Source organism: Amblyomma maculatum, chromosome 3, assembly GCF_055883805.1.
Source record: "Amblyomma maculatum isolate TAMU_Amacu chromosome 3, ASM5588380v1, whole genome shotgun sequence".
Classification (NCBI taxonomy): Eukaryota; Metazoa; Arthropoda; class Arachnida; order Ixodida; family Ixodidae; genus Amblyomma; species Amblyomma maculatum.
The window spans coordinates 108,626,095-108,638,616 of NC_139346.1; the positions used below are offsets into that span (position 1 = coordinate 108,626,095).

Here is a 12,522-nt window from a genome sequence, read left to right on the forward strand (position 1 = left end):
TCACCCTAATGCAGTCTACCGTGAGCAATCTCGCACTGTAACATATCAGCAGTCTTTTTTCATCAGAACAGCCAATGACTGGAATGACCTTCCATCCGAAGTTGTATCTATCATCAATCTACTTCACTTCAAATCTGCCATCGAAGATCATCAGTATCCACATTAATATTATTCTGTCAGTCCACCCCTCATGTGATGTCCTTCGTGGACTATTGAGGTATAATAAATAAATAAATAAATAAATAAATAAATAAATAAATAAATAAATAAATAAATAAATAAATAAATAAATAAATAAATAAATAAATAAATAAATAAATAAATAATATGGCGACACTGTGGCCAATGTAGCTCTCGCTACAAAGCCTAATCAGCTTCGTGCTGAAAACACCATGCAATATAGACATGCTCCACTGTTGTGCTGGGATAGATTTTGCTTGGCCGTAACAACGAACGCTCGACTTGCTGCATGTTGTAGTGTCAGACGTTCGACTTAACACACACATTAGTTGATATAGCAAGCTGGGCTCGTGTGTGGCACGATACGTGTCACACCTCAGCTTAGAGAAAGCCAAAAGAAATCCATTGCCAAACGTTTCTATGCGAGTCATCATATGCAGTTGCGTTTACTATAGTTATATAAAAAGCTTGTAAATATACTTACATGCAACCCTCCTTATAACGAATTTTGCCGACTACTATAAGCGTAGATTTGCGCGAATGAAAGATGCATTCAAGTTTTTTTTATTTTTTAATTTTTTTTCTGCTTGTGAAAGTCAATGTAAGCGTTGGTGACTGCATGATAATGAGATAGAGTTACGGAAAACTTTATTGCACAGCTTCGCTGTGTTAAGTAGTTTAGGCGACATTAAAACTTTCACTAGTGCGTGGAACACATTCGCTTAGTCACTGCGGTAGTCGGTTCTCTGACGACGGCTTTCATTGCCAAAGTCATCATTATGCCAGCTTTTGTGCCGGTGCGTTCAGCCCTAGAGGGATGTAGATTGTTCTGTATTGCCTAGTGTAGAAAGAGCTTCGGAAATGGGCACATTCCCGCCATCTTGGACGGACGTCGTCTTACTGCCCTTAGGTCTTGAGCAACTGCCGGCGATCCATAGTCCAACGTTAAAGATGAACGAGAGGAGAAGCATTCCTCCCAGCATTTGGAAAAGGCCGTTGTACGAGCCCAGTTTGTCTCGAAAGAAACCTGGAAGGTGTTAAATTACAAACAAAATATAATTGGAGTTGAAACATCAATAATCGCTCAGCTCCACACAAAGGTATAGCTAGTTATGCTTCTTGTAATGCAAATTAACAAGATATATATACGAAGGGAGCGAACGTGGCCTTAAAACTTACGAAAACAAGAGATTTTAAATTTTCGACGTTCACAACTGCGTGATTGGTAGTGCAATCTACTTTTGACTTTAAAATAATTTATTGAAAAATAAAGGAAAAGGCAAACTCATGGCGCCCGTAGCACGCAACACACAGTGATCTACCAACATAGCTGTAGTGATAGCTGTCATGAAGGGTTCCCTTATTTCTCAACCCTTGAGTGTTGAACATCTTAACCGCACCTAGGTTTTGGTAGCCTTGTTCCATAAGTAGGATAGTAGGGTTGCCGCACAGCTCTCACCGTAACCTTTAGATCACGTTTCACGGCACACTCGTGATTATGCGGATAATGGTACGCCCTCTGGTATGGCCGAAGGCGGTATTGGTGAACTCTTCTAGTGTTTTGTAGCTGGCCACACGGCCAGCTACACCGCAGACGTAGCATATCGGGCGGTTATCTTGTGTGCGCTACGGATTTAAATGGCGGGGACCGGTGCGAGGCCGAGCAGGCTTCGTAGGTGGCACTGGATGCACGGGCGGCTGGCGATTGAAGACGTGGGTTGTGGGCGCGTACGTTGGCGTTTCGGACGGTGGGCGGCTTGCCATTTCGGCGTACGTCAGCGGAGCGGCTACCATAGGGGTTGGTTTGGTACTTGGTAGCATCTCGGCAACTTGTTCCTGGATGACACGCTGTAGAGGATGCGACAAAGATAAAGAATCGGGCCGGCAGGTAACCAGGGACAACTGTTGAGCCACCTCTTTCCGCACAAACTGTTTTATTTGCTCGATAAGCACCTGGTGATCCTGAGGAGCACTGGCAAGATCCAGTACCGATAGTGTTTCATCGGAGGAAATGGCATGGCGCGTCATGAGACGCTGTATGCGGAGCTCGTCATAGCTCTGGCACAAAGAAATGACGTCAAAAACGGTTTGAGGGGATTTGGCGGCGAACATGGGGAATGTGTCCAATTCGATTCCTTTGAGGACACGCTTGATCTGCTGTGCTTCAGTCATAGATGAATCAAGACGTTTACACAGGTCGACAACATCCTCAATGTAGCTTGTGAAATTTTCGCCTTTCTGTTGGACGCGAGAACCCAACCGTTGTTTGGCGCGAAGTTTCCGAACAGCAGGGCGGCCGAAAACCTCCGTGAGACTAGTTTTGAGTGCTGCCCAGGTTGAAATATTGGCTTCGTGGCTTCAGAACCACAAGCTGGCGACATCACTTAAATAGCAGATAACGTTGGTGAGCATATAACTTGGTCATCCCACTTATTGTAAGTACTCACACGCTTGTATGAAGTCAGCCAGTCGTCGACGTCGGTGTCATCCGTGCTGGTGAATATGGGTGGGTCGCGCTGCCGCACTGGTCCCGAGGAGATGATAGAGCTGGGAACAAGCGGGCCAGACTGGTCGTGGTGTTTGTCATGATGGTAGAGCCGGGCATGGTGCGATTGTGGAGTTCCAGGTTGGAAACAGGTGACACCTCCACCAAGTGTAATGAAGCGGTTTAGATGGTTCGCACAGCAATATATTTATCCTACGTAGCAGCTACGAAGGCCAGCGTTCACAGCGACAGCTCGAGCTTCGTCCGCCTTGTCGTCTTCACTTCTTTATCGCCTTCGGCGCACGACGTCTCTGATTTCCTCTCTCCTTTACAATGGTCATGCATCTCTCTTACAAAATAAATAAATAAATAAATAAATAAATAAATAAATAAATAAATAAATAAATAAATAAATAAATAAATAAATAAATAAATAAATAAATAAATAAATAAATAAAATAAGCAAATGATCTAGATCGTGTAGAATTACTGTCCTGGGGGCATCTAATACCAAAATACTTGGCAAGGATGATTGTTGGGTTATCTTGGATTCCTGCCTGCAATTTATTATTCGTCTGGATGTTTGCGATCTTCTTTGCCAAAACTCTCTCCGACAATACGGATAATCAATTCTGATTCATGCGTATGGATACGAGTAACGAAACATCGTGTGTGCCTACTAATATGTTCTACATTTATATAAGAGTAAGCGCTGTTGTCCATGTGAGTAGCGGCACACATGGAGGCTCCACGCCAGCCAAAAAACGCGATTTCGCGATAAAAAAACACATGAACAAAAATTAGTGTGGGAACAGCCTGACGCCACTCGGCCGGGCCATTCCACCGTCTGGGTGTCCGACGCTCAGGAACTCAACGACTTTGTACAGGCAGCCACAGGCGGCATTTGAGCCTTTGCTTCACTCGCTCGACCGTTTGTCGATATTCTACACTCGAGAATGGCCCGTCCGACGGTTCTGGTTCGGCAGCTTGAAAAATGAAACCTAACAGTAAGAAAACAGGTATCCGATAAGGGTTGCGCACACCGAGCAGCTCGGTCACAACACAGATATGTGTGGTCCCACCTTTTGTACACCGGCCGCTTCTTGATCGCTTTGATGGATGCGTCGCATGTACAGCAGAGTTAATTATGGGCTTGTCCCTTTTGCAAGCTTCAGGTTTTTCGATGTCACCACTGAAGGCCGCGAATGACTGATTGTCTGTCTCGTAACTTCAGCTATTTTCTTCGTGTTCGAGCTGCGGTTTCGCTATTAGCGTGTTTGAGTTTCAATCACGATTTCAATGCATATCCCTGCAAGTATGATCACATGATCTAACATTGTTTTAGTTTAGTATTCGTTTATTCTTCGTCATTCCTGCGGATGCAAGTGCAGTTGTTTTTTCTTTTATTTGCACGTTCAAAGCTTTAAATAATGCTTATTATGAGTTTGTGGAACCAGCGTAAAGAATACGAACCACAACAGGGCACACGTTCCAGTTCTCACGGTGTTCGCTGATTCAGATATGGCAGACGTATACTAAATATTCCACAGTTACTACCACGTTATGATCCTGACAGAATCTCTACTTCACTTTTTTGGTGCGCGCATCGATCAAAGTGTGCCTATACTTCTCAAAGTTTGCATTTGCCATGGATTATATGCACGCTTTAGTTTTGTGAATGCTATCCAGAAATCCATCTGGCGAAATCGACCTGCTCTATTTCTTCACAAGTGCACCTATCGTAAGTTTAGAAACAAAAATATGACAAGCCTTTCCTTTTTGGCTTGTTGTTTTGGAAATGAATTCGTATTCATGTTCTGTTATAGTGAAGTTTTGTTGAAGTATCAGTCGTGGGACACGCAAAAGTTGTTTCCACTTGCACCAGATCGCAGAGTACGTAAACTTCCCCCATCAAAATAAACCACGAGGAAAAATGAAGTGGTGGTTTGGAGCAGGAATGGAGAGCAGGGTCTTCAAACGTCCTTACACAACTCGGCACATTGGTGTGCAGCATACCATTTAGAGTTCGGAAATACATGCATTCTTCAGCCTCTGAGCCAGCGGCTGCTGGTAAAAGCTTGCCGGAAGTATGGAAGCCATTCATCAGCGGAGTCTCTTTAGAAAAAGCTACACTAGGATAGTCAGCTGCGAATTTTATAAAATCATCGATAGTCAGTACTGAGCATGCGCCGTACCTATAGCAACTACTTACTCCAAGCCACATAATAAGGGAAGAAGAAGGAGACGGGAAGATATAGAAGGAGGCGAAGAAGCAACCGGTCAAATGGATCAAGAAGATTCGGAAGACGCCAAAAACACACGCCGAATCGCCGAACACACCACACGGTTCGCAGCCAGTGCATCGGCGACGACAATGTTCTAGTCGGACTACAGGTACAATTCGGTAGCTTTTCCAACTTAAACCCAGGCTCCATCCAGTTCAGTCGCCATCAAGTTTTCCTAATCGTTCACGCGATGTCTCACGAGCGTCGCCTTCCCATCCAGGAGCAAGAAATGCGCACTGTGGACGTATCTTTGAGCGCAGGGATTTCGAAGGCGCGATTCTTTTGGCGCGAGATAACCCAAGTTGGCTTAGGCATATCCCCTAGAAAATTCGTGTTTTCGAAATTAAGCACTTTACTAGTGGCTGCCTAAAATTAATTGATTGAAACCAAGCTCCTAACTACAACAGTCAGATGTTAACTACTAGAATTAGTTAATTAACTGCCTAGTTAGCATCAATGCCTTTTTGTTTTCATTTCCGCAAACAGCGGCCCTATAATGATATAGGAACCATATAGTCATGCCTGAGAACTCGGTTTCCAGTATCTACAAGCCTGTTCGATCTTGTGCGCCTCAGTGTTCAGTAATTCCCTTTACAGTTCTCCATTTATATTAGTGATATGGGTACAGGTTTTTCGCCGTGAGCGGTGATGAAGCATTATGCAGATGACATCATTGTGTATGCAAGAATAAATTCTTTTGCTGACCAGATCGAACTCAGTAATCATTTGTAAAAAAATTACCAACTGATGCAATGAGTGGTAAATGGAATTGAATGCATCGAAAACCCTTTTTTTTATGCGTATGATCTGCTAGAAAGACGTTAATGTCTCCATACAGTAAAAAAGGCACACAATTAACTCAAGTGGCAGAATGTAAATATTTAGGGATACATTTTACACAATATCACCACTAAGGTGAAACTTATGGCGTATAAAATGACAGTACTTCCTCCTATCGCATATGCTAGTCGTATTTGGGAGCCCTACACTCAGCAAAACCTGCTGAAATGTTAGCGAGTACAAAATAAAGCATTGATGGTTATACTTAGCTCGTACCCTAGAACACTGTTAGTAACCGAACTTAGAGCTGGGCTGATAACCGTGAACCGCAGAATGCAACTTAATAGACTCATATTGTTCTTTTCATGCCCTAAACGGCAATTAAAAGGTAGACCTGGAAAATATATATCACATTACATAATCCCAGTTACTACAAGGAGAAACATTCGAAACACATCAGACCCCTAAAATATTGAACAGAAACTTTCAAACACTAATTTTTGGTCCGAGGTATTGAGCAGTGGAATAAATTGTCAAAACATGCAGTTGATTGTTCTGATGCGTACGCTTTTGAAAAAAAAAAAGCACTTGGCAATTATGTATAATCGGTTTCATGCGTGCTTGCGAGTTATGGTTTCTGTCGGTCGGTTGTTGACAGCCTTGCTCAGTATTCTATTGCAATTCCTTGTGTCAGAATTTGCAGTTTGTTTGAAATGACATGCTTGGACCTAACCTTGGCTGCGATGTGTTAACGTGGCTATCCTTTTCCTGTCATTCATATGTTCTTTGGTTTTTGTGATTGTTATCTCTTTCATTGTTGGCGCATGTGCAGTGCCATGAGCATAGGTGCAATGTTATTTCGTAGTGTAAAAAAGAAATCGCAACTCCTGACTTGGCCTACGCTGCCCAGTATGAACAAATAAAAACAAACAAACAAATGAATAAAAGCCTGCTTAAATTAGTGACAGGATTCTCTGAAACGCCTGGCATAACTCAAGCTTGACTAGCCAGTTATACCGCGTCTAATTTTATGATTCATAAATTGAAAGTGTAGCATAGTTTGAAGGCAGAGTATGAGCAACCGAATTTCAGAAGATAATCTTGGATTAAAATGGCAAGCGATTGGCAGACTCTTTTACAATCCTTCTTCGTGCTGTCACTGCTGACGAATTTGCTTTCGCGAGGCAGTCACGGTTGAAGCGCTGTTGTGTCACCATGCTTCGAGCATCCGGCCTATTTCATACCCCTTCTCCGGCTACAACTATATATTGTGAAAGAAGGTTAGGTTGAGACGGCAAGGTCGTGACGGCAAGGCCAGCGATGCCTTGTCTAGCGTTTTAATCCGATGACAAAACCCAGGCGCGTGCCGGAGCCGGCGCCGCGGGACGATGATGATGGTATGTACAAATGAAAGAGGAAGATCATGGCATGTACAAATTAAAGAACATCCACGGAAGGCTCACACAATCTGCCCGGGGGGTCGGAAGCGGCCAGCCTGGCCGCTCCTAACTAATTGATGCATCGCGGCGCACAAAAGGTTTCAGGCGAGACACATGAACAATTTCAGTTCCACGGTGGCGTCGATCAGCTGGGGGATCAACAGGCGTCACTTTGTAGTTCACTGGGGAAGTTTGGCTTATGATCTCATAGGGACCTACGTAGCGGTGGTGGAATTTGTCACTAAGGCCAGAGGTGCGCAATGGTGTGCAAAGCAGTACTTCGTCACCAGGACGAAAAGAGACCACTCGATGTGTAGAATCATAGCGAGTCTTGCGGACTTCCTCGCACGCTGCCGTGTTGAGTCGGGCAAGATGACGGCATCTGGCCACACGAGATAAAAAATGGGTAGGTACTGATGTGGAGTAGTCGGGCGTAGAGAAGAAGGAAGCGTCGAAAATTGTAGTGGGAGGACGGCCATAAACAAGGAAAAATGGGGAGTAACCGGTAGTTCGCTGTACTGCTGTATTATAGGCGAATGTGACGAATGGTAGAATAGTGTCCCAATTTCGATGATCTGGTGTGATGTACATTGATATCATGTCCGACAAGGTGCGATGAAATCGCTCAGTCAGACCGTTAGTCTGGGGACGGTAGCTTGAAGTTGTCTTATGAAGGGTGGATGAGGCGTGAAGAACTTCGGCAACGACTTTCGATAAGAAGGCTGTACAGCGGTCACTTAGGAGCCCCCGAGGAGCGCCATGTCGTAATACAATTGATCGCAAAAAGAAATTTGCTACTTCTTCAGCGGAACCAGTCGGTACAGGTGCTGTCTCAGCGTAACGTGTGAGGTGGTCGACAGCTGTTATAATCCAATGGTTACCCCCATAGGAGAGAGGTAGGGGACCATATAAGTCGATGCCGACTACGTCGAATGGCGTGGTGGGACAAGGAAGAGGTTGTAGAAGGCCAGCGGGCGAAGAAGTCAGCCGTTTGCGACGTTGGCACAGAGGGCAGGATGCGACGTATTTGGCAACGGTGGAAGATAAGCTAGGCCAAAAGAATCGTTTTCTCACGCGGTCGTAGGTTTTGTCAAAACCAAGGTGACCTGCAGTAGCGTCATCGTGGAGAGCCGCCAGTATACGTGGGCGAAGCACACGCGGCGCGACTGGGATCCAGCGAGTTCCATCAGGGCAATACACGTAGCGGAGTAGGATGCCATCTTCGAGCTTGAAATTGCGAAGCTGTCGGCGAAGCCTAGCATTGGGCGGGTCCGAAGCGTCGATAAGGCGGTCGATGATAGGACGGCAGTAGGGATCGGCTAATTGCTGTGAGCGGAGAGCGTGCTTGTTCTCAGAGTCGTCAAAACAAACGGTTGTGATATACGTCGGGCAAAGAGATGGTCGGCTCTAGTCAGAGGTGGAAATGAATTGTGAAGAAAAGCAGCAAGCGGATTCCGAAAGGGAACAGCGAGAGAGAGCGTCGGCATCTTGGTGTTGGCGACCAGATTTATAAGTGACGTCGAAATGGTATTCTTGCAGGCGTAGAATCCAGCGGCAAAGTCGGCCTGTCAAATTTTGGAGTGAAGACAACCAGCAAAGAGCATGGTGGTCGGTGACAACTGTGAAGTGCCGACCGTATAGGTAAGGGCGAAATTTTTGGACAGCCCAGACGACAGCAAGACACTCCTGCTCGGTAATGGTGTAGTGTTTCTCAGCTGGAGTGAGAGTCCGACTGGCAAAGGCAATCACTTTCTCACGCGATGTTGCATCACGTTGCAGAAGTACAGCGCCAAGACCGTGACCACTGGCATCGGTGTGCAGGATAGTTGGAGCGCTGTCACTGAAGTGGCCAAGAACAGGATCTGATGTGAGGGTGTGCTTGAGGTCATTAAAAGCAGTTTCGCACTGCTCAGTCCACACGAAAGGGCTGCGTGCTTTAAGTAGCTCATGAAGTGGTGCAGCATTAGTTGCAAAATGCCTTATAGAACGCCGGAAGTAGGATGCGAGGCCGAGGAAACTGCGCAAATCTGTAATCCTTTGTGGACGAGCAAAGTTCAAGACCGCGATTATTTTTTCAGGATCTGGGCGAATGCCGTCATGGCTGACCAGATGTCCCAATATTCTAATTTCCTTCTGTGCAAAGTGGCACTTCTTGGTGTTGAGCTGAAGGCCTGCCGAAGCGAGACAGGTGAGGACTTCATTCAGGCGCGTGAGATGGTCATTAAAGGTTGCCGAAAAAATAACAATGCCTTCCAAGTAACACAAACAGGTTCTCCCCAGTCGAAAAAAACTACAGAACTGTGTCAAAAATACGACAAAATATCCTGTAGTTCTGTCGTAACCATCAGATTTTTCTGTAGTTGTGTAGTACTTTTCTGTAGTTCTGTAGTTTTTCTGTAGTATATTTCTGTTGTCTGTAGTTCTGTAGCACTTTTCTGTTGTAACTACAGAAATTTCTGATGTTACTACAAAATTTTCTGTTGTCACAACAGGTTTCTCGTCAAAAACCGCACAGAAATCTTGTCGTAACATCAGAAACTTTTCTGTCGTTTTTTTCGACTGGGGATCCATTTGAGGCCACGAAGTACAGTGTCGATCATTCTTTCAAATGTCGCTGGTGCGTTACAAAGTCCGAAAGGCATAACATTAAATTCGTAAAGGCCATCGGGTGTTGCGAAAGCGGTTTTTTCTTTGTCGTCCTCGTGCATAGGTATTTGCCAATACCCTGAGCGAGGTCCAAGGTCGAGAAATATTCGGAGCCTTGGAGGGAGTCAAGGGCGTCATCAATTCGCGGCATCGGATATACATCTTTGCGGGTAATTTTGTTGAGTGCGCGGTAATCAACACAAAAGCGTACCGAGCAGTCCTTTTTTTTAACTAGCACTACTGGGGAGGACCATGGGCTTGTTGAAGGACGAATTATATTGTGATGAAGCATGTCATTTACATTTTCTTCAATTACTTTTCGTTCAGAGAGGGAAACCCGATAAGGCCGTCGTCGAACGATAGAGTTACCTTCAGTAATGATGCGATGGTGCGCAACACTAGTCCGTCCTAGTGGTGTGGAAGTGGCATCAAAAATGGCTTGGTGGTGTCGAAGCAATGTCAGCAGTTCTTGGCGTTGGTTCGGCGTGAGTTTAGGATTAATAGTCTTTGCGAGAACAGAAAGAGAGACGTCTGACGAAACACGTTGCTGAGGCGGAGGGGCGGTGAGCACCATCAGGGAAAAAGGTTGAACATCCACCATACAATTCAGAGAAGTTCCTTTTGGGAGCACGAGGGATTCACGTGAAGTGTTAGTGGCCACTACTGTCGCTGAGCCGTTGTGGAACCGGACAAGACTTGACGGGAAGGCGATGCCGCGTGCAAGATAATTATATGATGGTGCTATGAGTACGTCCCCGTCAGTGATGTGGTCAGAAACAACAGTAAGTAGTTTTTCGCACTGAGGAGGCAAAACAGTATCAGCGGCGGCAACGAGGGGATGATGTCGTTCAGAAAAGTCAGATGAAAAATCGCTGTCTGTCATACGGATAACACGGTCACCACAAGAAATTAACGCTGAAGCGGTTGACAAAAAATCCCATCCGAAAATCATGAGATGCGCACAAGGTGAGAGCACAGCAAACTGCACATGATGGCGGATGCCGTCGATAACAACTCGTACGGTGCACTTCGCTGAAGGGCGCAAAGGGACGTTATTGGCTCCACGGAGTTGAGGCCCATCATAGGGGGTTGTCACTTTTCGTAAACGGTAGCACAAATCAGCGTGAATGACCGAAATTGCAGCCCCTGTATCAATCAAAGCTTCAACCGGTACACCTTTAGCGATAACACCAATAACGTTATACGGGCGATCAGGAGGACTTTTAGTAAGTTTGCAGCGTGCAGTTTGACCTCCGGAAACTGCAACACTTAGTTTTCCGGATGGCGGACAGGGAGACCGGTTGCGGGGCGGAGACGGGAAACTGAGCGGCGGTACGGGGATGTGGACCGGCGTCGGGATGCATGGTTCCCACGAGGCTCAGAGGAAGATACTGGAGGTGGGGAGGATCGTCGAGGTGGGCTTGGAATAGACCGGCGTTGATAATATGAGGTTGAAGGCATGTCGCATTCGAAGGTGTCGTAACCACGGCGCTCGTTCTGAAGGCGGCGACGACAGAAGCTGGATATATGTCCTCTAATACCACAGTAATAGCAGACTGGTCGGGGGGGGGGACGCCAAGGTGCGTAATTGGGTTGTGTCGGTTGAGCCATCGCCATTGCATTGATGTGATTGTATGTTGGTGCCGGTCGGGGCGGGGGATCCAAAGAAGGGGGGGATGCAGCGACGTGCGCGTAGGTCGGCGCTGGGCGGATTGCAGAAGGTTCGGATGTCATAGGGCGGCTGATGGTAGCTAACTCTTCTTTAATCATGTTGCGGAGAACGGCGTCATTAGGAGGTGCGGAAGAATGATCGCACCCATGTCGACAGAAAGGATTGAGGGCTTGAAGCTCCTCGCGGATGATTGCTCGAATCATTGCCCGCAGATCAAGGTCAGCAGAGGTCTGACCAGTTGCGAAGCCGGGCTGTAGTCGAGAGGACTGCAGCTGGTCGAGGCGTTGACAGGTCGTAATAATTGAATCAACACTTGAAGGATTCTGGGCAACTAAGGTGTGATATGCCATAGCATTGATCCCTTTTAAGACGTGGTGCACACGTTCAGGTTCCGTCATGGTGGGACTAATGCGCCGACAAAGTGCAAGAACAGCCTCTATGTAAGACGCATATGATTCGTCGGGACCTTGATGGCGGGAAGCGAGCTTGTTTCTCGCGATCTCAGTCCGAACTGCCGGGTCGGCGAAGTATTGTCGGAATTGCTGTTTGAAAGTGGCCCAGTTAGTAGTGTGGGGTTCACGATTAATGAACCAGTTTCTGGCGACCCCAATTAGATAGAACGAAACGTTGAGGAATTTTAAAGCATCGTCCCACCGGTTTAGGCACTGCAGCGTTCATATGTGTCGAGCCAGTCGTCCACGTCTTCGTCACGACGACCAGCGAACAGCGGTGGGTCGCGTTGACGTGTGGGCAGAGTCGGAGGCGTCGGTGGAGCTGAGGTAGAGGGTCCGGCCGGGTCGGGATTGCTCTCGGTGGACATGATTATGGTGGTAGTTGCCAAACGACGACCGGAACGTAGCTCCAGTGAGAGGCAGCAAGGGGATCGAATTCGACCTCCACCACTTGTGAAAGAAGGCTAGGTTGAGACGGCAAGGTCGTGACGGCAAGGCCAGCGATGCCTTGTCTAGCGTTTTAATCCGATGACAAAACCCAGGCGCGTGCCGGAGCCGGTTCCGCGGGACGATGATGATGGTA

The 12,522-nt window shown here is 46.5% G+C and overlaps 1 protein-coding gene across 5 annotated transcripts in view; it reads right to left on the reverse strand.

Moving 5' to 3' along the window:
* Window positions 1–722: 722 nt before the first annotated feature.
* Window positions 723–12,522, reverse strand: part of LOC146195531 (monocarboxylate transporter 4-like) — an 86,229-nt gene continuing 74,429 nt past the window's right edge. For all 5 annotated transcript variants that reach the window (XM_084597861.1, XM_084597862.1, XM_084597858.1 and 2 more), the window contains one exon: window positions 723–1,207. In XM_084597861.1, coding sequence (XP_084453987.1) covers window positions 990–1,207 — 218 coding nt within the window. In that variant the 3' untranslated portion in view covers window positions 723–989. The remainder of the gene's footprint in view (window positions 1,208–12,522) is intronic.